The sequence below is a fragment of the Drosophila miranda genome, chromosome 2, assembly GCF_003369915.1.
Source record: "Drosophila miranda strain MSH22 chromosome 2, D.miranda_PacBio2.1, whole genome shotgun sequence".
Classification (NCBI taxonomy): domain Eukaryota; kingdom Metazoa; phylum Arthropoda; class Insecta; order Diptera; family Drosophilidae; genus Drosophila; species Drosophila miranda.
The window spans coordinates 12,503,323-12,530,223 of NC_046675.1; the positions used below are offsets into that span (position 1 = coordinate 12,503,323).

General features: G+C 43.7%; 2 protein-coding genes across 2 annotated transcripts; one reads left to right on the forward strand and one right to left on the reverse strand.

Moving 5' to 3' along the window:
* The first annotated feature begins 76 nt into the window (after positions 1–76).
* LOC108154671 (ran-binding protein 3) lies at positions 77–2,100 on the forward strand. The gene is made up of 2 exons (XM_017285012.2): positions 77–187; positions 335–2,100. The coding sequence occupies exons 1-2, from the start codon at positions 172–174 to the stop codon at positions 1,780–1,782; spliced, it is 1,464 nt and encodes a 487-aa protein (XP_017140501.1). The 5' UTR covers positions 77–171; the 3' UTR covers positions 1,783–2,100.
* LOC108154668 (3-hydroxy-3-methylglutaryl-coenzyme A reductase) lies at positions 1,820–25,640 on the reverse strand. The gene is made up of 6 exons (XM_017285006.2): positions 24,898–25,640; positions 5,501–5,967; positions 5,114–5,201; positions 4,472–5,047; positions 2,792–4,396; positions 1,820–2,728 (listed from the first exon to the last, which is right to left on the reverse strand). The coding sequence occupies exons 2-6, from the start codon at positions 5,913–5,915 to the stop codon at positions 2,656–2,658; spliced, it is 2,757 nt and encodes a 918-aa protein (XP_017140495.1). The 5' UTR covers positions 5,916–5,967; positions 24,898–25,640; the 3' UTR covers positions 1,820–2,655.
* Positions 25,641–26,901: the final 1,261 nt, after the last annotated feature.

A 26,901-nucleotide genomic window follows, 5' to 3' on the forward strand; every position in this document is an offset into this window, starting at 1 on the left:
CGTCAGTATATTTACGGTATACTTAGAAATATGTGATATAGTCAGACCGTATATTTTAACGACAAGCCCGCGGTCACACTATATCTCTGGCTTGGCAGAGAGCGCTCTTTTGTTGAAAAGATTTTGTCAAATTAATTTTATAAAATCTTATAGTGATATATTAAATACGCAATGTCGGAAAATAATGGTAAGTGCTGAAGCAAAGTCCTCGCACGTGGATGGCTCTTGAATTCGCCGGCACTGCGTTGCAAAGTGCAGCCTACATGGCAAGTGCATTTTTAGCGCAGTGAAGCTAAATCGGATTCTTGTTTTTTCGTGTTGTTTTTTATTTTAGAAGCGTCAGTGGAAAGTAACTGTTTCCGAGGTGGCTTCACCTTGAAGGCCTCGCGCTTGGGCGGGGCAGTGCTGCGTCCGCCCGTGCTTGGGCCCTCCGTTCTGGGGTCGAGTGCCCAGACCAACAGCAACAATAGTTCCACATCGCTGGCCGGCAACAACGAGAAGTCGGAGGATGAAAACATCTCAAACAACCCATTTTTGCGCGAGGAAAAGGATGAAGGAAATGAAGATGCCGGGGCCGATGCCACCGCCGTCGCAGCCGACGCCCCTACGGTTGCCCCGGAGTCTTCTTCCATTGAAAAAGCAGAACAGAAGGACGACGATGAAGTTGATGAGCGGCCGGATCCGCTGACCAAGCTTCGAAGCAATGGCATCGAGCGATCCAGTATGTTCGGAGCGGCCAAAACCAATATGCCACATGTCCAGACAACTGGCTATGTCTTCGGGCAGAATGTGCATGAGCGTGTCGTTGGCGTTGGTGACGGCCATGTGGCTGCTGCAGTCCCAGGAAGCTCCTCGGAGAAGACCAACACAGACCACGACAATGTTGAGGCGGCAGCCGCCACATCCCAATCGCAGCAGACACAGGAACCCTCTTCCTCGTCGCAGCTCCTGTTCTCCAGCGTCATTCAGAAGGCTGCCCAATCCACAGACAGCAGCGAGGCAGCCTCCTCCAGCTCCAGCAGCAACAACAACAAATCTGAGGCATCAGAGGCCAAGAGCCTGACAGACGTGGCGCGCGAGTACGAGGAGAGCCGCGCCCAGAAGCGCAAGTACGAGGAGGTGGAGACATTCACTGGGGAGGAGGACGAACTGAATATTGTCGATGTCAGCTGCAAGCTGTTCGCCTGGGTCAACAGCAACTGGGAGGAGCGTGGACGAGGCAGTCTGCGCCTGAACGATGTCAAGGGCGAACGTGACTGTTCGCGCGTCGTCTTCCGTACCTCAGGCAACCTCCGTCTGTTGCTGAATACCAAAGTCTGGGCGGCCATGGTGGCCGAACGGGCCAGCCCCAAGTCACTGCGTCTGACTGCCATCGATAACACGGGATCCCTGAAGATCTTCCTTGCCATGGGCCGTCCGGCGGACATTGCCCAGCTGCACAAGTCTCTCGGCGACCGCATTGCCCGCCGCAAGCTAATCCATCCCGAAGAATTTTCCGTCGAGAACACGAAAAATGGTGTGTCCTCTGAAGTTGCCGCCAGCCTGCAGCCCGAATCGACCACACACGACGATGAGGATTCGTCATCAGCCCCAGCGGCCACCGCCGTTGCCGAGGCGGACAGCATGGAGCCCAGTTCCAAGAAGGTGCTCGTCCAGCAGCCCGACAGCAGCGATGATGTCTGTGTGCCGCCCATGGAGGTGGCTAGCGAAGACGTAGATGCCGATGCCGCCGCCAATGCCGAGGCCGAGGCCAAGGAGTTGTCGTCCACTGATCAAAATTAACCGCCGCTTGCTTACGTGTTTTTTTTTTCGAAATATAAATGGAGAACAGAACAGAACAGAAACACCCCCCCACTAAATGAATGAGAAACGCAGTGAATTATTATAAATTAATTATAATAATTTATTAATAATTATTATTAATAAAACGTAAAAGTAAAATAAATGAAGTGAAGCTGCGTCTACAAAAGACATTCTATCCATTACGATTTACGATTTTTTTCGTTTATAAAAATGTGTTAAAACCGAAAAAAGAGAGTAGAGAAGAAAACATTCATAAATCGCGCTAATTAAAGGTTCGTTTTTTGATTTAGTCCACTATTCAAAAACCCTATGTACTACTTTTTCGCTTAAGGAATACTCTTCGTTTTTTCTTTCTTACAAGAAATCGCATTGTCTGGAGTACGATCCGATCTTGGCAGAGCCTTTTGCCAGAGACGATATGAATAGTAAGATGCATAACGCCCCATATAAGGCTCGCCTGAGCCTGGTTTAAGAGCCAGACTCTATTTTAGCAAAAAACTTCATGGCATACAAATGTGATTGTTCTTCTCTGTCGTTGTGCATCTTATTATTTATATTGTCTTTGGTTTTCATGGCTGCGCCGATTTTTCTTTCATTTATAATAGGTAGAAAAATATTATCGTTATGATGATTATACAATCTAAATGGAAGTAGATATAGATATACTAGGCTATAACAATGAAGAGTGCACACGGCGAGCGGACTCTAGAAGGCTTCCTTCCCTGCTGCTGCTGCTTGGCCTGGCCATCATCGTACGCGGAAACATTTAACCATATTTTGTTTGTAATAACACCTAGAGAGAAATGTACAAGGAGAGTAGGAGGAGGCGTGTCGCCCGTCCTGAACCCAATCTTAGCTGATTGTGCTGCAGCTGGAAACGGTCACGTTCAGAGGATTGTTGGCGCTGCTCACGGCTATGGAGGATCTGCAACGGAACGCACACAGTTTAGAAAAGGGGGAACGTCAATTATATGTCATATTTTATTACCGATTGTGCCTCATGTGACTCTTGACTAGATCGCTGTTGACCAAAGCGGCCATCAGACTCAGTTCCCCGGCCATCACAGTGGCGCAGACGATCTGGGCCAGCTTCTTGGCATTGTCCCCGGGATGCGTGGGATGTGCCCCGCGCACGCCGAGCATCTCCAGGCAGGCACTTTGTCCTGGCAGCCCCGTGCCCCCGCCCACAGTGCCCACCTCCAGCGACGGCATGGTGCAGGTCATGTACAGATCCTCGTTGTTCTCCACCCAACACTCCATCGCCGTGGAGCAGTTGCTGGAGGTCACATTCTGGGCGGGATCCTGGCCGGTGGCCAAGAAGACGGCGGTTACCATATTGGCCGCATGCGCATTATTGCCACCAATGCTGCCGGCCATCGCACTGCCGCCCATGTTCTTCAGTTTGTTGCACTCCACCAGTGTTTTGGCGTCCGTCTTCAGCACGGACCGGAGGGTGGCCGCCGAAATGGTGCACTCGGTGACCACGCGCTTGCCCCTGCCCTTGATCCAGTTGATGGCCGCGGGTTTCTTGTCGCAGCAAAAGTTGCCGCTCAGCGAGATGATCTGCATGTCCGGGAACTGTCGCTTGATGCGTCGGAGCGCCATTTCCGCCCCCTTGGAGACCATGTTCATGCCCATGGCATCGCCAGTGAGGGCCACAAAGCGGATGTACAGCTGGGGCCCATCCATGGCAATGTGGCAGTCCTTGAGGCGGCCAAACCGAGACGTGGAATCGAACTCCAGTTTGATCAGCTTATAATTGGTTTCCTCCTCGATCCACAGCTTGGCCTCCGACGCCCGGGCCACGCTGGGGAAGCGCACACACGGCGCCCGGGTCATGCCCACGTCCTCGACCACAGAGCGCACCCCAGTCACGGACAGAGCCTTGCAGCCGCGATTGGTGGAGGCCACCAGGGCACCCTCTGTGGTAGCCATAGGCACGTAGTAGCTTTCGCCATCGAGGATCAAAGGACCCGCATAGCCCACGGGTATGGGCACATATCCGAGGACATTCTCGCAGCAGGCGTTCAAGACCCTGCGGTAGTCAAAGTGCTGGTACGGCAGCATATCCAGCCGCTCAGTGGCCAGCTTGGCTCGGCCCGCAATTATCCTCCGACGGATGCGCACTCCCCGCTCCAGGTCATCCAGCACCGATTCGATCTTGTACAGAGGGCAGTGCACGGCGGCCTGACCTCCAGCCTGGACCATGGCAATGATCTCATCGTCGCTCAAGGCGCTGGGGCCATTACCCTCTTCGGTGGAGTTCAATATGTCCAGGCACTCCTGCACAGGACGCACTGGCCTGTGGCTGACCTGTGACGCCAGTCGCTGTCGCATCTGGGGCAGCAGCTCTGTTTGGGTGGAGGCATTCGCCGAGCTCTGCTCTTCGATGGTGAAAAGGGGCGCGCGCACAGGCAGAGGAGCTGCCGCCTCGCTCTTCGGCTCCTCCATGGGCGTCGTTTGGGTCTCCACTGTGCTGGCCGGACGCAGCTGATCCGGCAATGGGTCGCGATTGTCAAAGCAAATGAATTTGATCACCAAAGCGATCAGAACAATGGAAATGACTATGTGATCGGCACTCATGGTCAGCCATCTAGCGCAGGAGGAGGGGAGAGGGGAATCATCAGATCTCTGGCTGGAAATGGGTCTGTAAAAGTGCTAGACTTACTTGATGATTATGTCGGTAATCTCCCCGGATTCCGTGCGGTTATTGCTCACATTCAGATTGAGCGTAGGCGAGAGCGTCTTGTCCACCGCATCGTAGTCGCTGCTGGAGAAGACCACGCGACTGTAGATGTGTACGATCATCAGGCCCGTGGTCATGATCAGCTTGACCCTCTGCAGCACTGGATTGGCCTTTTGCTCTTCTTCGGTGAGGGATTTCAGCAGCAGCGAACCCTTGGCCTTCTCCCGCACCACGGACATGTCCACGCCCGTACGTGACAGGTCATAGATCAGCGACAGGCAGGCCGGATAGAAGGTCATGAAGACCACATAGTTGACCAGCACCGAGAGCACGGCAAACATGCAGAGCACCTCCAGTCGCTGTACGCCCGAAAGCGTGCCCACGCCCACCAGCAGGACCTCCACAATGGTGTCCAGCGAGATGGCCGGCCCGAGCAGCTCCAGTCCCCGGGCTATGTTCTGTGTGACCTCGGCCTGGTTGTTGCCGGACAGCGCCAGCTGGGCCAAACGCCCAGAGTTGGACAGATCAATGACCAGCAGCAGGAAGAACAGAGCATCCCTGAAGGGCAGAGATAAAAGGGTTTAAAACTCCAACCGAGGGGATTGTTTGCTTGGTTTTACTCACTTCAGATCGGATATATCGCTGCCCAGAAACTTGATGATGGCCGTCGTAAAGATGAAGCTGGAGAAGAACGTGAAGAGACCAGCAATGCCTGTAAAAGGGAACCCAAAACACACAAAATACAGTCAGTGTCCGAAACGGAGGTCGAATCGTTTAGAGGGCACGTGAGAAATGCCAGGTAGCCCCGCCTGTGCCCCTCTAAAACATTGGCCAAACATTCCAGCCTGTCGTCATTTTTGGGGGCCGCCGAAATAGTTTTCTTTTTTTGGTGGGCACGGCACAGCATTCTAATCGCTTCGGTCAACACACGTGCCATGCCCCAAAGCGGAACCGAGCGGAACCCATCCCAAGATGCGGCATGTGATGTAATCTTTTTTCTGTGATACTAACCTAACACATATTTGGATCCCATGCGGTTGAGGCTGCAGAACTGATAGTAGCAGTAAAGCACAGCCGTACACCGCAAGACAGTCATCAGGATGACGTCCGCGGCATTGTATTCCGCCTCGAGACCATCGCAGGACTGACTCCAGCCATGGCACGGCCTGTGCCGGCTCGAGGTGGCCGATGCGGAGGCCGGCATGTCCATGGGTATGGCTGTGCCCGGGGCTGCGCCCGCAGCAGCTGCCGCTGCAGCCGCACCGGTGGCGGTGGCCGTGGCTGTGCCCAGGCCACTGCTCGTGTCCAGGGTGTTATTCTTGTCCACCGTCAGCATGCAGGCCGTGATGGTCAGCAGGGCGACAATCACCTCCCAGGGATGCGAGGCACAGAACTCCCCATGAGCGCGAAACAAACGTCCAATCATTGCGGGGCAAGCTCTATCCAAATCGCGTCCAGATCTGGCCAATCTTGGCAGGCTGTTAATAAAATATGAGAGAAAAAAAACGGAGGGAAATCCGCATGTCAGTATCGAGTTTTTCCACATTATTTAACTACAATATGTTCTATAGCCGGCAGGCCCCAAGGCCGCTGCACGAGCCGGGAGGAGGAGGAGGCCAGTCAACTTTTGTTGGCAGCTGGGGAGCCCAGGAGAGGGCAAAGGAATTAACTGAAACTACTGAAACGTATCGATTTAACTGTTGACACATTCAAAGGCGCCCCAGGCACACACACAAAATGAGGCACAAGACCCAGGCCCAGGCCCAGGCACAGGCGTTGGAGGTTGAGGTGGAGGCTGAAGCTGAAGCTCAGGCGATAATTACGACCTCTAAGCGGCTTGCAACGAAACCAGCAAGAGCGAGGCTCCATTTGCGAGATACCCTAACCCAAAGGTTTCAATTTTATCATTAAATTGTCACAGTAGGTATAGGTTTTTTATTTGTTCTAAGAAGTTTACAATACACATACCCATAATTTCAAAACAAATAATTTTATATAAAATATTAAGATAAGTTTCCGGAATTATAGTTCTATGAATCAAAGAACAAATGCTCTTCGAACAGCCTTCAATGCTGGAGGAGAAATACAAGATAGATCTTTAGAACAGGCAAAGGAGAGCTTCCCTAGAAATACGCAAACAGACGATGGATATGGCGATATCCTAAAGATCCCCACACGACGTGTATTTTGTTTTTGCATTCTCGGTTTCGAGCCTAAGTCGTGGAAGAATACATCACAGAGCATTGGGAACAGTTGGGAGCTATATATGCCGCTTCTTTCTGCCACCTTTTCCACATATAAATACCCCGTAAATCAAGCCAGGATTTAATTGCGGAAACATTTCCTTATCTGTTTTTGGGACCTTCTGTAAGACATTTATGTGCCTTCTCTATAAGAAAGGGTACAAAACTTGTTATTACACTAAGCGGATTTCAGCGTCGGTCGTCCTTGAGCGTGGAATGCCTCTCTACGCCAGTTTATCCCATTACAGTCAGGTGTTAAGGGGAATCCATGATTGATGGCTTAAGCCCAGACCGAGGCCCAGACCGAGTTCCGCATGCCGCCGCTCCGCTCTGGTTCCAATTAAGCCATCAGTTGGCGTGGCTTAACGATCGCTCTCGACCACCACGTGCCCCGCATACACAATTGTCCTTCCAGGCGGGCCTGCCGCCGTTAGGCAATGCCCCATAAATATTCAAAGTCTGTCCAGATCTCAGTGGGATCTCTCTGTACGCCGGCGCATATCCCACATATGAACGAGTATGTGGTATCTGGGTGTGAGGTGCCTATCTTGCAGCCATAAACAATGTTTTCAGGCGGAGAAATACACACACAAAAAATGGAAAATAAATCAAACGAATGCCACTTTGGCAGATGCCATGGGGCTTGGCTTCCAGAGTGCTATGGGATTTACGAGTAGCAGGCAATGGCTTTGGCTTTTGGCTACGGCTACGGCTACGGCTTCGGCTTCGGCTTTGACTTTAGATTGTGTAATCCGAAGCCTTTTAGGCCATAAACAATATCAGCACTCAAGAGGCCAAAGAGGCATCCTTTTGGAGTACTTGGAGTGCTTAAGAGAGAGACCCATAAAAACAGAACCCACTAGAGAACGATAGAATGGAGATTCAATGGTAATTCGATTCGATTTGTAATGAGATTTGTTTTTAAACAACTCAAAACTATGTATTCTCTGTGGGGGCTAAAACAGTTCTGTAATTTTATGAATAATACGAGTTTTTTCCTTTCAGAGACTGCAAATTTACTGATTTTTATCCACAGAGATTCGGGGCAATCCGAATCTGATTGAAGGAATGATTTGTAGTGATCGAAAGCAGGGATTTTATGAATACTGTGGATACATGTAGACCTCTAGTGAGTATACAATCTCTTCTCTTTATTTAAGTGCCTTGACACAGGTATTCTTTTCGACACGAGACTCGGTCCCACGAATTCAATAACAATATTCAGGGCTTCGTGGGCGCATCGCTGATCGATTCGGGTTTTTCTAATAAGGGTTGTTTTGTTTTTATTGGTGGATTGAGATCCACTCATGCTGTACTCCTGAGAGAGACTCACTCAGAGAGAGGATAGTAGGAGCGAGAAGAGAGATAGTAGCAGACGTAGAACGTGGGTCCTTGCCGCTGGTGAGTGAGAGGGAAATGTCTGGGCGCCGAAGAAGGGGAAGAAGTGAAGCCTTGGTAGCCTTTTAAGAGCCCAAGGAGTGCCCAGGGAACTCTTATGAAAATTCCGTGGCTCAATGAAATGAAACTCCAACAAATATTAATCCAAACCCTGACAAATACGCGTACAACATCCAATTAGAATAAGTCAGAACTTTAAATTCCCAAGGAATTTAACCCAAGATATAGCTTTATTAAACTTAAAATCATTATTTGGTTGGACCCTGCATTCGTTCCCCAAGTGCACAGCAGAGCTGGAACTTTCATTAGATGGCAAAAGCAATTACCCGTTTGGGGAATTCTCACTTTGGAAATGTTATAGCTTTAGCCCCAAAACTTTCCCAAGTATGTTCTTTTTTTTTATAGTTATAGACATAGATCTTGCACCCCCAAGGGGCAGCCGGCAGGGCCTGGAACTGTGGGGTCGGTCATCGTAAAAACTGGCGAGGCATAAACAAATTGGATTTTAATATTCCAAACAAAAACTGAAACAGAAACAGCAACAAAAATTAGGTTTTTTTCTCTCTCTCTGTGGCTAAAATAAAAGGCACCGCTTATGAGAGCCTGGCTGGCAATTGTTGATGTTATTTTTGGTAAAGCTTTTTATGGCGAAAAAAAAAACCAGCAGCAGCCGTACCGGGCCGTGCCGGGGTGCACTGAACAAAGGCCAGGGCTGAAAGAGTAGATCAAGATCATGTAAATGAATGTGCGTGGCATACCACTCGGTGTCCGAATAGAATACGTAATGCGAGATTCATCCTTGGATCTCACTGATTCTATTCTGAAAATCTATTTTCAGTTGGGGTTCGGTCGGATTCCTAGAATGGCTCCAAATACTTTTCACTTACACACAAAAACAAAAACTTGCGAAAAAGCACGTACACCAAAATAAGCATCAAATGAGCAAATATCGTCAACTGTTTGTCATATTTTGTGACTTGGTTATTTCTGTCACTGATTTGAGGCTTGGTTCACACTTTAGTAGAAGATCCTGAAGACCATCATAGAACAAAGACATACTCTATTTCATTCGTTTGACCAAAGACTAGGTATCTACTGAAGAACAGAAGAATCCAGTATGGCCGATGAATACTTAAGAAAGAGTCTCATCTCTTTATAGGAAAGGGTTCAAACGAAACGTGGACTTTGCCGAGAGGTAGCCTCATCATCATTTCATTTTAATACTTGTCGTATTATAGGTTCCAATTCCACCATATGGGTTTTTTGACGTTAGAAAAAAAACCTGACGTGATGGAGTAAATCTGACCTTGGATTCGTTTTCAGGGCCCATAGGGATGGGATACTCTGGTCAGTCGCGCACGACTGTTATCATTCTCACAATCATATTAGCCGATGATGCTGGTTCCATCAGACTGTCTGGTAATTTTCAATACAGTTCAAAAATACCAGTCGGAACGTTGGAGTTGCGGCACACGTGCCTCGACAGTATACCCGGTATTCAATTGCTATATAGACATCTATGACCATATCTCTATGAAAATCTTTATGTACAAGTCCTGTTTTAGTACAGGTCTCACTGGGAGAGAGCTAGATCTGAATTCAGAGGGAGAGGTGGTGCTCTACTGTTAATCCTAATAGATTCCAAGTAGTAGCGCATTTTTAAACGATTTCAAAAAGTATCTGATCGATAAACTATCGATATGAGTGATAATTTATCTAGTACAACGATTTTAAAAACTATCTGAACGATAAACTATCGACATCAGTAATAATTTATCTAATACTTTGTGTATTTCATCGTAAAACAGAGTTGTATCTTTTATTTTCTGTTCTTGTGATTAAAAACAACTGAGTCGTTTCGCTTATGAGAAATTTGTACAACGAATCGACGTCTTACGAAGAGGCATTATCAGAGCCGGGTGTATTGACCTCTCTGTCTGTGATCTTTCTGTGATCGATTCTAGATTCTTTTCCTGTCCAATTTTCTTCAATTTCCTGCCTGGCTAATTCCCATAGAAACATCATTGAATATAATTGTTTTGAACCCGCTACTAAATTTGCAATAGAACTTAGCTCGAAGGCAAAACAAAAACCACAAATTGTTGCTATTAAAAGTCCATCAAGCTGGGTGTGAAATACGGATGATGACGTTCGGTTTCTATGTAAATGGAAGAAAAGTGCACGAACGAGTGTGAAATGTAAATGGGTCTGGCCAAATCCGGTGGAGAACACCGAACTATAGAACAAATTATACGAAAATTTTTCATTTTTATTCAAATTGTTTATTTTTGGTCGGTTTCGTTTCGGTCTTTGCACCAGCTATAGCCACATCTTTAGAAAAACAATTAACGGGGGCGCCTGGTAAAATCTGAATGGCTGCTGAATGGCGAAATGTTTAAATATAGCCTCCGTGTGGATTGAAGAACTGGAAAAAATAGCGGAAAAACAGTTCTGGAGGATGTCTCTCGAACGATTGGACGCTGCTGATGGGGCAAGGACGGCGGGCGGGCGGCCCGACCTTTTCCACTATTTGGCAACAAACGTTCTGTGAGGGGTGCTGTTTCTGCATTGTTTTGCATACTTTTTTTTTTCGTTTACATTTGAAAGCACTCTCGCCAGAACGGATGTTGCCGACGACCTCAACCTTATGGTCGCCGCCACTGCCGCCACTGCTGCCGCCGCTGTGGGGTTGAGAGGGTTATTGCGATTTTAGAGGAGGAATAACTATTGAAATAGTCGGGGAATATATGTACATATGCAGTACAGGGGCTACAGCCAGGGTTATCGAAAGAGAAACAGAGATTGGGATACTCAAGTACATCTATTGTACGAATAGATATATCTATTAAAGATACACCCAGAGAAAAAAGTCCTGAAATTGTATATTTCAAGTGAATATATTTCCTACAAATATAATAATATAACTCTGTAAAATATTTTTAATTTTAAGTATTTTTTTATTTCCATTAAATATGCTGACTTTTTAATACATTTATTGAAAATAAATAGAAGTAAATTATATTTTATTTAATTATTTTTGTATTTGAACACCGAATATTTTATTTAAAAATGAGTGTGTGCTTCTTTTTACACTGCCATTTTCCTCTGACTGTAGATAGTTCTAGAAACAATCGCTATCCCTGCACATCAAATGTATTTTGTTTTTGCATTCTCCCTTGAACTTTTCGCTTGTGCGATTTGGGAGGAAGGTTCTAGATAGACCCCAATTTAAATACCCATAGAAAAGAGTAGAACTTTAAAAAAGAGCATTCAAAGATTTATTTAAAGATATAAAATACTTGTGTCATTGTTATGAATATTTATTTATCTGGCCACAAGAGTTTCTTGTAAACATTGGCCCTTTATTCATGACGAAATTATGAATAATTGGAACACTGTTCGGCACTGTGCTGCATTTGCCCCCAAAGTGATACAATTGAATAACCAATTGCCATGTCCAGAGTTGGATCGTGGATCGCCTTAAATATTAATTCTGCGAAAATATCAAGCTGAACGCGTTCAGCATTTGCATTTACCCAAATTGAAACAGACAATGGCCCCGCCCTGCCCTGCCTCTTGGAATATCCCAGTGGATGGAAGGCAATTAATATGCCCATAGAGTACGAGGCGGGTAATTGCCAAGCTACCGAGAATCCGAGGGGGACCCAGATCATGGGATGCGTCAGACCCGTCAGAGTTTCACTCTGTCTTTGGGTTGGGGGTGTGGGTGGAATAGCGGAACGTATTCGGTTGGGGGTTTCCTGGAATCTTTGGCGTTGAACGCGCGCCTTATTTATGGCCTCAACACCCGATGGGAATTTTCCAAATAATTCTGTATTGTTTTTGCCACCAAAAATCACTTAGCGATGCGATGCTAAAAGATAATGCAAAACAAACCAAGATCGTGTCATCCAAATGACTCCAAAAATGTTACGGAAGAAGACTTCCTCGCAGTTATTTACTCGGATGGAAAGTGGTAACCGAAAAGTATCCCAAAATATATTTCTGTATTCATCTCTTGTTTGGTTTCTGTTTAAACAAATGCCGAGCACTTCCTTGGCCGCAAATGACGCGCGGCTTCAAAGAGAATGTTCGCGAATGCAAAAACAAAATACAAGGCTCATTGATGATCGACTTGGGGCTTCGCTGATATCCTCCTTTATCTAAAAAGTATTCCCGATATATACTTCTGTGTTAAATTCTTGTTTCCTTTCTGTTTAATCAAAAGGTCTCCCCTCGGACTAGACTGGAATTTTCTTTTGCTGGAATCCAAAAAAAATATATTTCTTTTGCGCATCGGGAGAATAAATTAAATTAAATGCTAAAATTATTGCAATTAACGCCTCTAATTTATAGCTGTTTGTTATTGAATTTTCGGCTCTCGTATCGATTGATTCGTTATATGGAATCGTGGCCATGGCTTTGGACTTTGATTTACATTAGTTTCTCGTGCCTGTACGTATCTAGGGTATATACTCCTATGTATAGTACTTTCCCCGCACAGGGAGAGCGCGAGAGCATCCCATCATGGGGTACGGTTGATCGCCATTCGCCTGTTTATTGTTTATATGTCTTTCGTCTAGTATTTAAAATTTAATTGCCTTTGCTTTGCTTGTTTAATATATATTTTCCAGCTGCAGCGAATTCGATTCCAATAAACTAAGAATCGTAACAAATGTGCAACGATTTGTTTGGGTCTCAGGTATGGCGAGGAATGGCGAAAAACAATCAACAAAAATTTGATAAATGTGCCATAAAATGTGTGCCAAAGATACACTGTGTATCTGTGCCCCAAAAAGGGGGATACAGGAGCAGGCGGGGAAAGAGCAGATCCCTCCCTGAGGACCCCGGCGTGTGCGTGCATTAATTTATCAAATTAATATTTTTGGGGACCTCTGCCATCCTCCTCCTCCTTCTCCGGCGACAGCATTTTATGGATTACCTTATTAGATATCGCTTATGTAAGGGGACACTTGGCTGTTTTTCTCCCGAAATATTTATGTGTATGTTCAATAAATAATTACATTTTTATTTTTATATACTAGACAGACGGAAATACGAAGAGAGTGCGCTGCTGCTGCCGCTGGTTCCTGTTTATCCGTAAGTATTTTCGTTTCTTATTTCTAATAATACATTACGTGAGTCTTGAGATTTTCCAAGGAACTCTAAAAAATCGCATGTTCTAGAAGGCGACAACAAATGCGCACCACAGCAAAGGGCAAATGTTTTTCGTGTCATTCTTGATGGGTTCCATCAGTAAAACATTATAATGCACTTTATTATGTGGTGTTTTGATGGGGATTTAAAAGTTTTCGTAATGTTTTAGGGTATGTACTTATTTATTCATGGTTTTCTTATAGTATGTATTTATCATTTCGTTGAGATTTCGCTGCTGTTCTGCTAAGTGTATTGCATATCATTGTCATATTTTTCATTACTCTCCATTTTAAAGGATTTTAAAGTTGATCCATAAATTAATTTGAACATTATTTTTCTTGTACGATCTTGAGCAGAAAAAACGTTCTAAAACGGTCTCTAGCAAAGCTCTCTTTTGTGAGGCCTTCAAAAGCTCGCTGCTGTGTGAATATTTAAGCTGGCTGCTATGAAACCCAGATTATTTAGGCTGGTTGCTATGAAACTATTAAAACTGCAACTTCCATTAAACTTCTTCGTTGACAGCTATAAAACAATGAAGGGTTATGCGTTATGCGAGAAGTGAGGTTACTGAAAGCTATGAAACTATTTCTTTAAAAATCAGAGAGTCCCTGGGAAACTATTGAAACTATTCTTATACTGCTTTCTGCCTAAAGGTTATATTCTAACTAATTTGATTTATTATAATAAATCACATCCATAAGGTACTGTATATTATTTAATATTCACCCACTACGCTGATATTTTACTGCAAGCACTGCGGTCTAGAATTTTCGTATTCCACTACATATCATATAAAAAACATTGCGGGAAAATAAAAACAGGGAAAAAAGTATATACATATGTACCTATGCTTTCTAGCCTTATGGCAGCCTAGAGATAGTCGGAGCTGGAGAGATATGTACATATATTCTTCATACATATAAGAATTTAAATGTACATGATCAATAGAATAGACTAAATGCATTTTCTTTAGAAAAACTAATTTTAAAAATCAAGGTTCGAATGAATTTTAAAACAATTATTTTTTTCCAAAATTTAAGGTTTTATTTTTGAATACAACAAATTAAAAAAAAAAACTAGATTTCTAAATGAATATTTTTTTTTTAATATTTTGTTTTGTTTGTGAACTTTAAAAAAGTTCACATTGGATCAATGGAATAGCCTTAAGTGCGTAAAATTAATACAAATGACAATTCAGCTTGTATTTTTATGATATTTAAAGTCTGTTTAATAATGGGTGTAGCCACCTTTATTGGAAATGACTTCGCAAATTCGACTTTGCATTGATCTATACAAGGACTTCAAATGGTCCAAGGATACTTCGCTCCAGGCGTTTTTGATGGCATGATTCAACATGTTCAAATTGTGCTCTGGATCCATACATACGTTCTCTATTACATTTAGATCAGGAAAGTAAGGTGGACACTCAATTAATGCAACATTTTGGTCTTCAATCCACTTCTTTACCACTTTAGCAGTATGAATTGCGGCATTGTCTTGCTGAAAACTCCAATGTAATGTCTCAAAGACCAACGTCTTTGACTTTTGGAGTAGCTGTTTGAAGCGAATGACATTCATCTTACACGAAATATATTGCTATTGCTATACCAGCTTTTACTCCCAAATTTGATCGAATTTTATCCGCAGATCGCATCATAATTCTTGAATGCTTTTCTGTTAAGAGCTTTCAAATTATTTCCATAATTTGATGGATTTCTCCAGAAATGAGACAGAACAGACTGGCTATCTGCCTGTTTGTAGGGTTGCTGTCTCGATATGCCAATATTTTAGCTTTTTCCTACGTTATTAGAGCTTTCCCACGAGCTCTTTTATATAAATATATATTTTTTTAATTTTTTGAAAAAATATACCGCAAAAAATAATACATTTTAAATTTAAAAGCTTTATATTTTCCAGACGGTAAGCTTAAGCTACAAAGTGTTTGGGTCCGATTTATAGCTGCACTTATCAGCTTTTTAGAATTGCAAAGTTCAATAAAACCAGATGTAAGATTCTTAAGTCCTGTGAAAAGAAAGACTGCCTCTGAAAAAAAAATGTAAAAAAATTAAAAAAAATTGTATTTTAAAGCTCTACATTTATAAAAAAAAACCTCGGTTTGGCTTACAGCGGAAAAAATTGTCAATTTTGTTGCATAGTGTAGCCGGGAGAAGTGTCTGAGGACAAATTTTATGTATTGTCTCTCATGATATCTCTCTCCCTTCGCAGCAAAGTCGAATGTCATATGGCTATTAGTTTGTTTTTGTAGTCTATCTGGTGGATAAGATTAGTGATTATTATATTCTGCATATTGTGGCACAGATACTGCCAAGGCTGTTCGACTGATACCACTATCTAGCCGGCTATCAGCAATAGTTTATCGATTTTCCTGATGATAAGTCAGACCAGGTCTTGAAGGGCAAACATTTGCAAAACCATCTAAAGATTCTCCTCACAGCACTTTTTACAGCACAGTTTTTGGGGGGAAGGGAAAAAGCGGACAGCTCCGGGGATCTCCATGACAACCGGTTGGATCGGACTGCCCCAGCCTTGCAAACGGAGGCTTCATTCTTGCGACTTAATGCATGATATTCCTTCTTTAATAAAGTAGTTTTCCCCTGCTGTTCGGCTAGATCTTGATCCTACCATGATTCATGACTCATAACTCTTTCGCCTCTACTTGTTCTACCTCTTTTCTGTTTTCTGCTTTGAGGAAAACTTGATTACGATTACGATCCCATGGGTGTACACGTCCATGACTCATCCGAGACAGAGAGAGAGAGAGAAGTCAGGCCAAACGGTGGCCTAAACGGGGTAATTGCAATTGCCGTGGGATTGAGGGCACACCACGCTCTGATGTGGGTCTGATGTTGCAAGCGTCGCCGGAAGAGTGATGAGATTTGACAGGATTGATGGCTAATTGTCCGTCCACATAGAAAGTGGCCCCAATTCTCGGCATCCGATTAGATATGAGGAAAACAGGGTCAAAGCCAGATATAGTTTTATTGAAATTCGTTTGAATTAATCTAGATCAAAGTTCGATGTGTCTTTTATCTGCTGTCAGTTGCGTTTTTCCAACCAATTTCTTATCTGGCCATCCCCATTCCCATTCATCCATCCCCTCAACAGGCTTTTTGGCTAAGAGCAAAGTCAAGTCGCAAAACACTTGCCATAGAGATTAATGCCCGGCATTAAGCGGATAAGGAGGCTAACAAGATTTTCCCTGGCCACCGGAGAAAGAAACAAATTTGAAACAATTTTTGCAGCAGTATTTTTTTGTTGTTGTTGTAATTTACAAGTTTGGATCCACAAACAAAAAGTAAAAGTTGTCGTCGTGTGGGCCACACAATCAAATAAATTAATATAAAAAAAAGAGAAGAAAAAAAGAAGAGACGACGCACAGAAAACGGCAACAAAAACAGTTTTACTTTCTACCAAAAATGCGAATGCCATGCCTGCTGCTAATTTGTATGCAGTCAAAGAGGGGCGGGAGAGCCGCAGAGTCTCAGAGCCAAGAAATTCGTTCAGTTTTGAGGCAAAAGTTAAGCCCACAACAGACTGCTGGCTGGCTGGCTGACTGGCACATCAAAAGGCTTTTTCCCAGGCCTTTTTCGTTGCTTTTTCTTTGCCAAAAAGTTTTACCCTCTAAAGGGACTTGAAATTAAAACCGAATCAAAGTTTGCAGCAGCCCAGGGATGAGGGTAGATCTAAGGCATCCTCCTCGGCCTGTCTCTCTGGTCTTTCGGCCATCAAGTGTGTACACATCTCATATGTTAATCAGGTGCTGCTCCAGCATCGCAATATCATCATCATCGTCATCCGCCATCCAAGCGAGTGCCTGACATTGACCCAAATACTCCACGATCGTATTCATTGATTCACTTTTGACCAAAAGATCGCCGCGCTGACATCCAAAGACAAAGATGAAGACCAAAACCGGAACCCAAACGCAATGAAATAGAAAGTTTATTCGGGGTATCATGAATTAGGTCTTAAGTAGAGTATGCGATGGAGAAACTCTCTACGTAGGGCCATTAAATGTTCAATTTTAGATAGAAGTTTATCTGTGGAAATAGAAATTTAATGGGCACGAGAGTAATACTGAGGATTACTTCAAAAAATATTCCTATATTTTGGCATTAAATACCTTGAAACAAGTACAAAAACTACTACAAGTACGTCCTTTAACACAAACATTAATTATAGCACATTATATAGGGAACTTTTGTTATGTAAATGTAATTTAATTGTCTGATAATTGTTAACTTCCTGTGGCAATTGTTTTTATAAAGATTTTGCTAGCTCTGGCGGCTCTTTAGAGTACATATATTTTCTTAACTTCTGGGAACATCTTTTGTACAATGTCTTTTGTGATTTCAGTCACACTTTTACTGTAGATCAGTCCTTGCTCCCAAAGAGTTTTATTCTTCGACAACCGATGGCATCCCGACGCACAAGCGAAAAATACAAAATAAAATGCCCGCGAATGGAAAAGCAGTATACATGTCATGTGCATGACTCAAACATTACTGCTTCAGAAAGGAGGTTCGTTTTTGTGGTCGAACTGATCTCAAATTCACAGCAAGAGCATCCCATCTTCGGTTTTCGTTTCGCTTTCGCTTCTTTTTTTGTTAATGAAATTTTTTTGTTAGCTGGTTCCGGCACGTGCATTGTGTTGCGGTTTCAGCCGTAGCTATATCTGTATCTGAATTCATTGCATACATTATAAAATATTATTTAGACACCAGGGTAGAGACCAAGACAGTCCAGACAGACAGGCGGTAGAGGCAGAGGTGGCGTCAGGCGGTCGCAGCTAATTGGTGTATTCCCCATAGCCGCCGTGCAGTCAGCGGTTAATTGGCCATTAACATGAATGCTGACTATACTCGTATAGGACCAACCTTTGTTAACAAATTAAGCAATCAAAGCCACTATTAAATAAACCATAATTGAAATGGCCCGCCGCCAGTGCCGATGGTTTTTGGCCAAGGCTTTTTTTTCCGTGTGCAAAGAGACGCGTGGAAGATGCCTTGGGGATTGGCCAGCATGCGATTGGGAGCCATCATCCGTTTCTGTGTCGCTGCTAAGTAAAGCTGCCTTCATGCTTGGTTAGCCGAACAACTAAGCACGGCAATTCTAATCAAAGCAGGCAGACAGACAGACAGACAGGCAGGCACTCCCATGCGAATGCACACACATCATCATTAGAGGCCCATCATAATCAGAAAGGGGGAATCAGCATCAGCATTATCATCATATGTGGGCTGTCATCTGCCGGCTAAAACGCTCATAAACTGGCGAAAAGTATGGTTTGGGATGTTGCAAAAGGAAAGAAGGATTTTTTATCGTTCACCGGTTCGGTTCTCTGATGTGTGTGTTTACCGGATGCAATTTCAATTTTCAATCACCAGTCATATTACACGGTTACACGGACAGAAGGACAGAAGGGAAGGAGCCTCCTCTACCCTCATATCCTGGCCTTAACTGAATTTGAGACTCGCCTGCGAGCGGGTGTGTGTTCTGGCCTTCCATGCGGGTTGCCTGAAGACTTATCAACTTTATCACGAATGTTAATCCCTCTCACGTTGTCTCTTGTTGAATTTTTTCCCTCGCCCCGAAGGTTGTTTGAGTGAACTTTGGTCACAAGTCTAAAAATCGTGTATACAAAACACTGCGGTGCCATAAACAAATCGTAAATTTCTCATAGATTTCGTAATTTTTCTATAAGTGTGCGAATAATTATTACACGCTTTTGGTTGAAAGTTGAGTCATGTGGGGATCTACAATAAGTAAGATCAATATGTATACAAAGAGATCTCCTTGGTGAATCGAGAGCATTTCCCAGGAAATGGAAATAGATCATCGCATCTAAAGTGAGGTAGCATGAGAATCGGGAGATGGGGACTCTTATAGAGTATCTTGTAGATCTTAAAATATAGATAGATGAATATTGTGGTAAAGGGGAATTACTTAGAAGAAGGAGTTTCAAGTAAATTCTGATTAGAAGAGCATAAAGTAAAGAAAGCGAACCTCAAGCGGCGCATTCTATATTTAAAGTACCTCTTAAATATATATATAATACTCGTTGAATAGTACGAATGACGTTTTATGGACAGAACGTGTCAATTTCCATCCCCATCAAATATATGAATTCTTTATCAGCATTAAGCTGTTGATGATTCGATCCAAAAACGTATATAAATGACACATTAGGACTTTGATCTAGCAACACCAAGAGCCGAAGCATGTTAGGCAGTAAGCGATTGGCACTGCCGCACGGCACGCGACACAGATAACAGTAGGTACTTATATTGATAGCAAGAAAAGATGAGAGTTAGCTTTATTTAAGGCTAATATAAAATACTAACTTAAAAATTATAGCCTTCAGCTCTGCTGTTTAATAGCTGCTGTTAAATAAATTCGTTTATTTTACATATTTCTAAGAATTAAATTAATGTTTTCAGGTTAAGTATGCTCAAGAAATGCTGAGGGTTTTTTATCTTTAAAGAGTTCTTTTCTTATCCTTGATCATTTTGTACATAGATCTAAAAGGTGATCCACTGAGAGAGTGGATTAGTATTTTAATGTTGAAAAGGGGGCCTTAAACGGTTTATTCAAGGAATAATTAGATCCCCAAAGCGGAAGGAATATACATATAAATAGATCCTAAATAGGATGCAAATGGTAGATAGATGGATAGCTAGACTTTAGTCCATGCTAAGAAAAGAAGTCCAGAACTAAATATGGAAATTGTTGTATAACTTGTGTAATTCTTAACCCACGAATTCCCATTCAACCTACTTTCAAAGAGACCCCTCTTCAGAAATAGGGAATACACATGTTTCCCTGCTAAATAATGAACCATTTTTAATCGAGTTATCCGCTTAATTATGACAACCTCCCCAAATACATCTCTCCCCCGAATTCATGTAATTTGAGCCTTATCTGTGGGCTATATCCGTTGTCGTGTCGTGTCGTGTCTGGTGCTCTTCCTCTCGCCCATTTCTCATTCCTTGGGAAAAATTAATTAAATCAAAGTCGCTGAAATAAATTGCACAAATATTTGTGGCACTTCTCGTATCGCTGCAAATAAAAAAATGTGCCAGTCTGACTTTGAAGTTTGATTATATAGCCAGTGTGAGGGTCGAATCGAAATGGGTCTTTGTCCATCGATTCCATTCCTTCGTGGCATACTGTGTGGCTTTGAGGCTGTCTTTGAGACTTCCAACAACAAACAACGAAACGAGTGTAGATTAAACAGCAGACTGCCGTCTGTTTGTGCAATATTTGCGAGACCTTTCGGATATCTATCGGATAGCTGCTGAGAGTTGGGCAAACAAACATCGCGTCGAGCATAGAACCCGCGCCAGAGAAGAGAAGAGTCTCCTCTTTGGGTAATAAAATTATGCATGTGGGAGACCGTACCCTGGCACTAGCTTCTGCATTGGTTAAATATTTACCGCCTCTCGACTGCACCGTCGTCGTCCCTGTTGTCGTTTGTTTGACTAGCGTAAATATACAACTTGGCCAACAACATCAGCCATGGGTGGCAGCAATAACAAAAAAAAACCAACAAAAAACAAGAAAAAACCACGCCACATAAATAACAACAAATGCAACAGCCATGTGACATAGACAACCTGGCTGCCACATGCGCATGCATCCGCCCCGAACTTGGCGCTGGTGCAACTTGATTATGCCATAAACCAATACGAGACCCAAAGGCGAACGCATTTCTGTATGCCCTCCAAAGAGAGGGGTATCCTGATTACGGTCAGGGTTTTGGGCATCGAAAAAGGGTTATCCACTATCCCGGCATAACCATCTGTTCTCCCAGTTTGAGAGAAGACAATGGGTGTCCAAGCTAGCCATAACAAAATTACTACAACATATAGCTTTTATCTAAGGAACCCTCTATATTTAATATCATTTAGAAGAGCTGTGGGTGCGCTTTTAGAATTTAGGAGCAGTCCATCAACCACTAGATTGGCTTGTAAGTTGAGGTTTTGTTTTTGCACTCTCGGGCATTCTCTTTAGCACTTTTTGCTTGTGCGTCTCAAGTCAAGCATCAATATACCGCGTCCTGTGGGAGCCCCCTTTACGTGCTCACTCTTTATGTCGAATATATGTACATAAAACCAGAGATATCTTCTAGATTGGAGCTAGACCGAGGAACTGCTTTATTCTAAGTAGGTATATAGAAAGTTAGGCTGCCCCTTTTTCACAGTGAAACTGAAGACTAAACGGCCTTCTTGATGGATTTTAGGATACAATTATAGGAACCACTTGTATATTTTACTATAATTATCTTTGGACATCCATAAGATAGACAACGAAGTGATTCCAAATAGCATTATCATGAATATTATCGACTATCAATCAGTTCTGCTATATATTAATTAAACAAAGAATTCCCAAGAGCATACACAGTTCCTCTTTCCACAGTCACATTTAATGGATTTTTTCTTTAGTTACGCATTGGATTTTTTTTTTTCTTTCAGAGTGGGGTAGAGGTCTGTCGGACAGGTACTGTTGCGTCGTTGCAGTCTGCTGCTGCTTGCTGGCTAGCCATTAAGAGTCATCAGCATTCAAGGCGGTCAACTACGATTTTTGAGTGCCAATTGCCTGCTCGGTCGGGTTTTACGTGCCCGCGTACCGAATCGGGTTTTACTGGGACTGGGACTGAGACTGAGACCGAGACCGAGACTGGACTGGGGTTGAGAGGCCAAGAAAGGCGAAAAACCGAAAATCAAGATGGGGGCTCCAACTGCAATTGCAGCGGTTCGTTTTTTTTATGTATTATTTGAACCCTGAACATGAAAATATTGACAGGTTTTTCTACTTCTTCGATGGTATCTTCCTACTGACTGCTGCCTGCTGCCTACTGCCACTTTTCCGCTGTCTTCTTCTGGCCTCAAGTTTGGTGTTGACCTCATTTTACAACAACAATACCAAAACATCGAGGAATTATGCAAAACTTTTGCTGACGGTGGGGGGACGGGACAGATGCGGGTCCAATAACCATAAACATTGATATGTTTATGTCCCAGAAGTGTGTCTGTGTGTGTGTGTGTGTTTGTATTTGTTTAGAGCATACATATTTGCATTACAAAGTGAATCTAAAGTGAAGCTGGTACCGCTGGTTTCGAATCAAATTGATTTGGCCCATTTTAATGGTCAAGCCAGGCCTAGGGGCCTTCATGGAAACGATGGCCTACAGCCACCAGCGGAAGCACCTCAATGCAATGCGTTAGGGCCTTTTGTGAGGCAGGCCTGAAGGTGATCCACCTCCGCATTGTGTTTGAATCAAGTCGATTGCGGCATGAGTGCTCCCCCCTCAAGACCCTCCCTTGGGGGTTTTCTATGAAATACCACACTTCCACCCATGTGCCGACTCATCGCTGAACAATTTGACAGCGCAATTTAGTTGAAAATAACAACAATTATGCTTCTTTTTTTCTTTTTTTTGATGATGAAATTGCAGCAGCAGCTTGGAAATCGCGCACGCGTTTTGCATGCGGCGGTAAAGCTGCTCGCGCGCGTTTTTGCTAATCGCGCAATCAAACACACACGCACACCGATGCAGATCCGTACATGACTTGGCTGAAGAGTAAAAGGGAGAGGCTGAAGCATAACAGGAAAAGAGACAGAGAGGGATATGGACACGGCCCGAGGGGTATATTGATACCAAGGTGCGATTCGTGTGGTTGGAGAGCTGCACCACCGTACCATCTAATTAATATACCTTTTGCCGCAGCCAAGGCACACGAAAGAGAAAGAGGAGCAAAAGAGAGACACAACTTGGCAACAGCTAGAGAGGCGCCTGCGTGCGCGGTTGAAAACGCGCGTAAGTTTCGGCGGCAACGGCGACGGCCCGCAGGTGGCGGAGAAAGTTACCAACATTTAAGCCACTCTTTTTTTGTTGTCGGTTGTCTGCCTATTGTTGCTGTTGCTGTTGCCCAAGCTCTTGCTGGTGGCCACAAAAGCAATAAAAAAAAGCCAAAAGCAGAAGCGCGCTGGAAAATAAATTTGTTTAAAAAACAAAATTCAAGAAAAAAAAAAAAGAAAAAAAAACAACAACATAGGAGTCGGGACGGAACGGGCAGCAGCGGATGCAGAGCAGGGGAATTATGAAATCGCCGCCAATGGAATTCGAACTCGAAGTCGAATATTCGGATCCAATGTAAATGGTGCGAGAGAGAGCAGCAGCACAGCCAAGCCCGAAGTCGATCAGCCTGTTGCAGCCATCTCTTTCCTGCCGTTGGCTTTTATACATAAAAAATAAAACGAAAGAAAAAAGAAAAAACTCTTTCGCAATTTACAATAACGAACGAATTGGGGAGACCGACGCCCCCCCGCGGGGTAAGACAACTGGATTGGCTTGTAATTGAATAATATTTCTAGTTGGCTTGCCACACGAAACGAAACCAAAACGACAGAAACGAAACACCAGAAACACACCAGCAGCAACAACAACAACAAAAAGTAGGAAGCGCCAATGCACTTGACAGAGTCCGCTGCCATATACCCTGGGCAGACAACGAGCATTACGATTTTGAGCAGATGTTTGGTCTCGTTATAAGATACGTAATATGTAAACAACAGATCAGTATCAGTAATGGATCAGTAAGGGTATCTTAGCATCGGCTCTCGAATATCCTTTCTTGTTTTACTTGTTGTTGTTGTTGTTGCTGTGGCCGTAGGGGATTGTGTGGCATTTTTCACTTTTGCTTTTTATAGCCAGATGCGGCACCGTCGTCATCCGCCAATGTTTTGTTCGGAATTTATTTTGGATTTTTGAAATTGCCGCTCTTCACATACATATGTAACTGTAATATCGGTTCAGGCCGTTCAGCCAGTTTTCTGTGCGTGTCAGTGCCTGTCCTCGTCATCGCCGCCGCAATCGTCCTCGTCTCTGTCTCGGCCAGATGTCGCACATTTCATTTTGGCATACTACTGGCAACTGGGAACTGGGAACTGGAAACTAGGGAAACGGGGAAGAGGCCAAGGAAATCAAGTGACTTTCTACCAACAGCATCGACAGCAGCAGGCAGGCAGAAGGAAATGAGAAAAGTTGACAACGCAACAGGATGCCGCCTCTGGACATGGACATGGCACCACACCAGAGAGGCCCAGAGGCGGCGGCGCCCACTCATTCAGTTCCGTAATAGAAGAACTCAAGTGCCTCCTCAAGTGGGATTATGGTTTGAGGAAATGCACATTGATTGGAGGGAAGTAATGCTCGGAAGAGAGGGGCCGGAGAAAGTTGTCCAACATATGTTCCATTCCCCTGATGCATGGGCCAGAACTTGTGATAGACGCCGCCGCCGCGGCCGCCGCCTCTTCGCCAGACATTGATAAGATTGTGTGTGTGGAAACAGTATTCCAACCCAATTGCATAACTAACCAAATAGTGGCTTCTCTGCAGCGGCGGAGGCCAAAGTTCCGTTTCCCCCCCAATGGGGAAATTACAATTATAATTGCCAATCAGACAAGATAGAAAGTCGAAGGTCAGAGAGGCTGGTTTGTGGCTTTATTCTGGTTGGAGTGTGTGCACATACTATAAGACCCACTCGCTCTATATGGGAAAGATATGGTGAAAATATAACTAACCTTGCTTTCTGGATGACGTCTGCTCTCAGGGACTAGGCCGTGAACGGGGGGTGACACGCGCACACACGCCGCCGTTAGTCCACAAAGGAAATGCAAATGAAGTTGGGAGGATGGTCCGCTGGCTGGGCCCAAGAGACTGGTTGGAAGAGGCGGAAGAGCGTACTCCCGGTTGGCAACAACTAGTTTATTGTTGTATCTATTTTTTGGCTACTCTTCTGTGCACGCGTTGTCGGATTCTCAGAATAGAACTACGTTAATGGTACGAGTAGTACGAGTACGAGTAGTAGTTCTGCTTATCTTGTGCACTTTTCGCACACAAATCAACATAATTGGGGTTCGATATTGGTAATTTACGGTTTACATTTATATAACTCGACCAATTGTGGCACTTTCGTTGGCTTTTGCTGGTTCACAGGTGTGTGCAAATGTGATTTCGATTTCTATTTTGTTTATATAAAAAATTGTTACGCCGCGGCGGTCACGGGCTCTTTGTTGTTGCTGCGACGCGTACGTATTTCTTCTGCTCGGAATAGACCAAAGAGAGAGCGGGGGTGGCGGGGGGTCGCGATTAGCACTGACTTTGATTGACCAACTGTGTTGATGGCTGCACTTGAACTATCTGCTGCGTTATTTTCTTTTGGCCCACAATTATAACTATCTCGGGAAGGGACAAGTGCATTGGCTGCCGCGAACGAAAATCGAATGTGTTATCATTTTTGAGTCCACAAAAAACATATGTGCTAGAGATGCTAAAGGTTAAGTAATTATATCGGTACGTATCGCAACGACTCACAGGGGTGATGCAAAAAATATCGGTAGCTTAGTGCGATAGCTATTTCGATTTTTCTGAGGGACATTTTAATTTAGATGCAAGGAATTCCGTGCACACTGTAGCTGGGTAGGTATAATTTTAACCATTTATCGATGGGTGTTTTGTGCGGTTATTGGAACTTACCGGAATTTAATAATTTCAAAATAACTACATGTAACGTGCCGTTCCGGAACTAGTACGTATTTTTAAATTTTACATTACGTGTGTAATGTAAAAAGGAGACTATACTGCGGTATATTTCTAAGTGTTTGAAAGGTATATTTTATAAATAAGTCTGCGGTCACACTGCTCGCCACTTAGCGGTTTTTTAAATTTTGTGGAACTTAATTTGTTTCTGGTCGTTGGTTTTTTGGGAGGCAGAGCTGCGTCAAATCGAGACGAATTGTTGGTTAAATCGGTGAGGTTAAAATCAAATCGTGTGTCAAATTCTTGGCCCCCAGCAGAGTAGTAAAAATTGAAACCCGGAATGATTTTTTGAACGCTTGCAAGAGCAAAAAAAAGTGATTAATTTTAACTCTGATGTCAATTTTTACCATCCCTCTTGACGCTGTTGCAGGTAAATAAAATGTGCAGAAGACCTGAGGATATTGATATAATTAAACAGTAACAGTCACTGCAGATGCCTTCTGCCATCTCACATCAACCTGGGTGGAAATGCAGTCAATAAAATGAAAAAAGTTAAAACAAGATCACAGCAGGAGCTACCAACGCCAGCGCGGATGCAATAGCAACAGTAGGTCCAGAAAAAACACGCAAATTTTCTTTGCCAAGATGAATATTTGGCCAATTTTTTAATTACTTGAAACATTTTCTAGAGTTAAATTTGATTTTGGCGGGTCAAAAACACCCACCAAACAACGACCAAAGCGGGAGAAATAAAGTACCATCTGAAATCAATGGTAAGTATTCTACCATCTGCTCCTCATTCAACAGCTTCCGAATACATGTTATAATTCATATCAAAATATTTTTGTTATATCGTATTGATAGCGGCTTTCAAAACGGTAGTCACAAATTGTACCCTCGTGTGTTAAGTTTTTTAAGTATTATTAATTACAATATAACCGATACTAAAATAGTATAGGAGTATTATCAAGATGAAAAGATGTATATTTAACCTTCTGGCCCGGTTCCGGTGGCTGTATTCCGGGCCGGCTATGACCAAAATATAC

Coding starts and splice junctions, on each gene's coding strand:
- LOC108154668 (XM_017285006.2), bottom strand. CDS start 5,915: ATGATTGGACGTTTGTTTCGCGCTCATGGGGAGTTCTGTGCCTCGCAT. Junction 5,202..5,500: donor GGGATCCAAATATGTGTTAG/GTTAGTATCACA, acceptor TCCCTTTTACAG/GCATTGCTGGTCTCTTCACG. Junction 4,397..4,471: donor ATTACCGACATAATCATCAA/GTAAGTCTAGCA, acceptor CTCCTGCGCTAG/ATGGCTGACCATGAGTGCCG.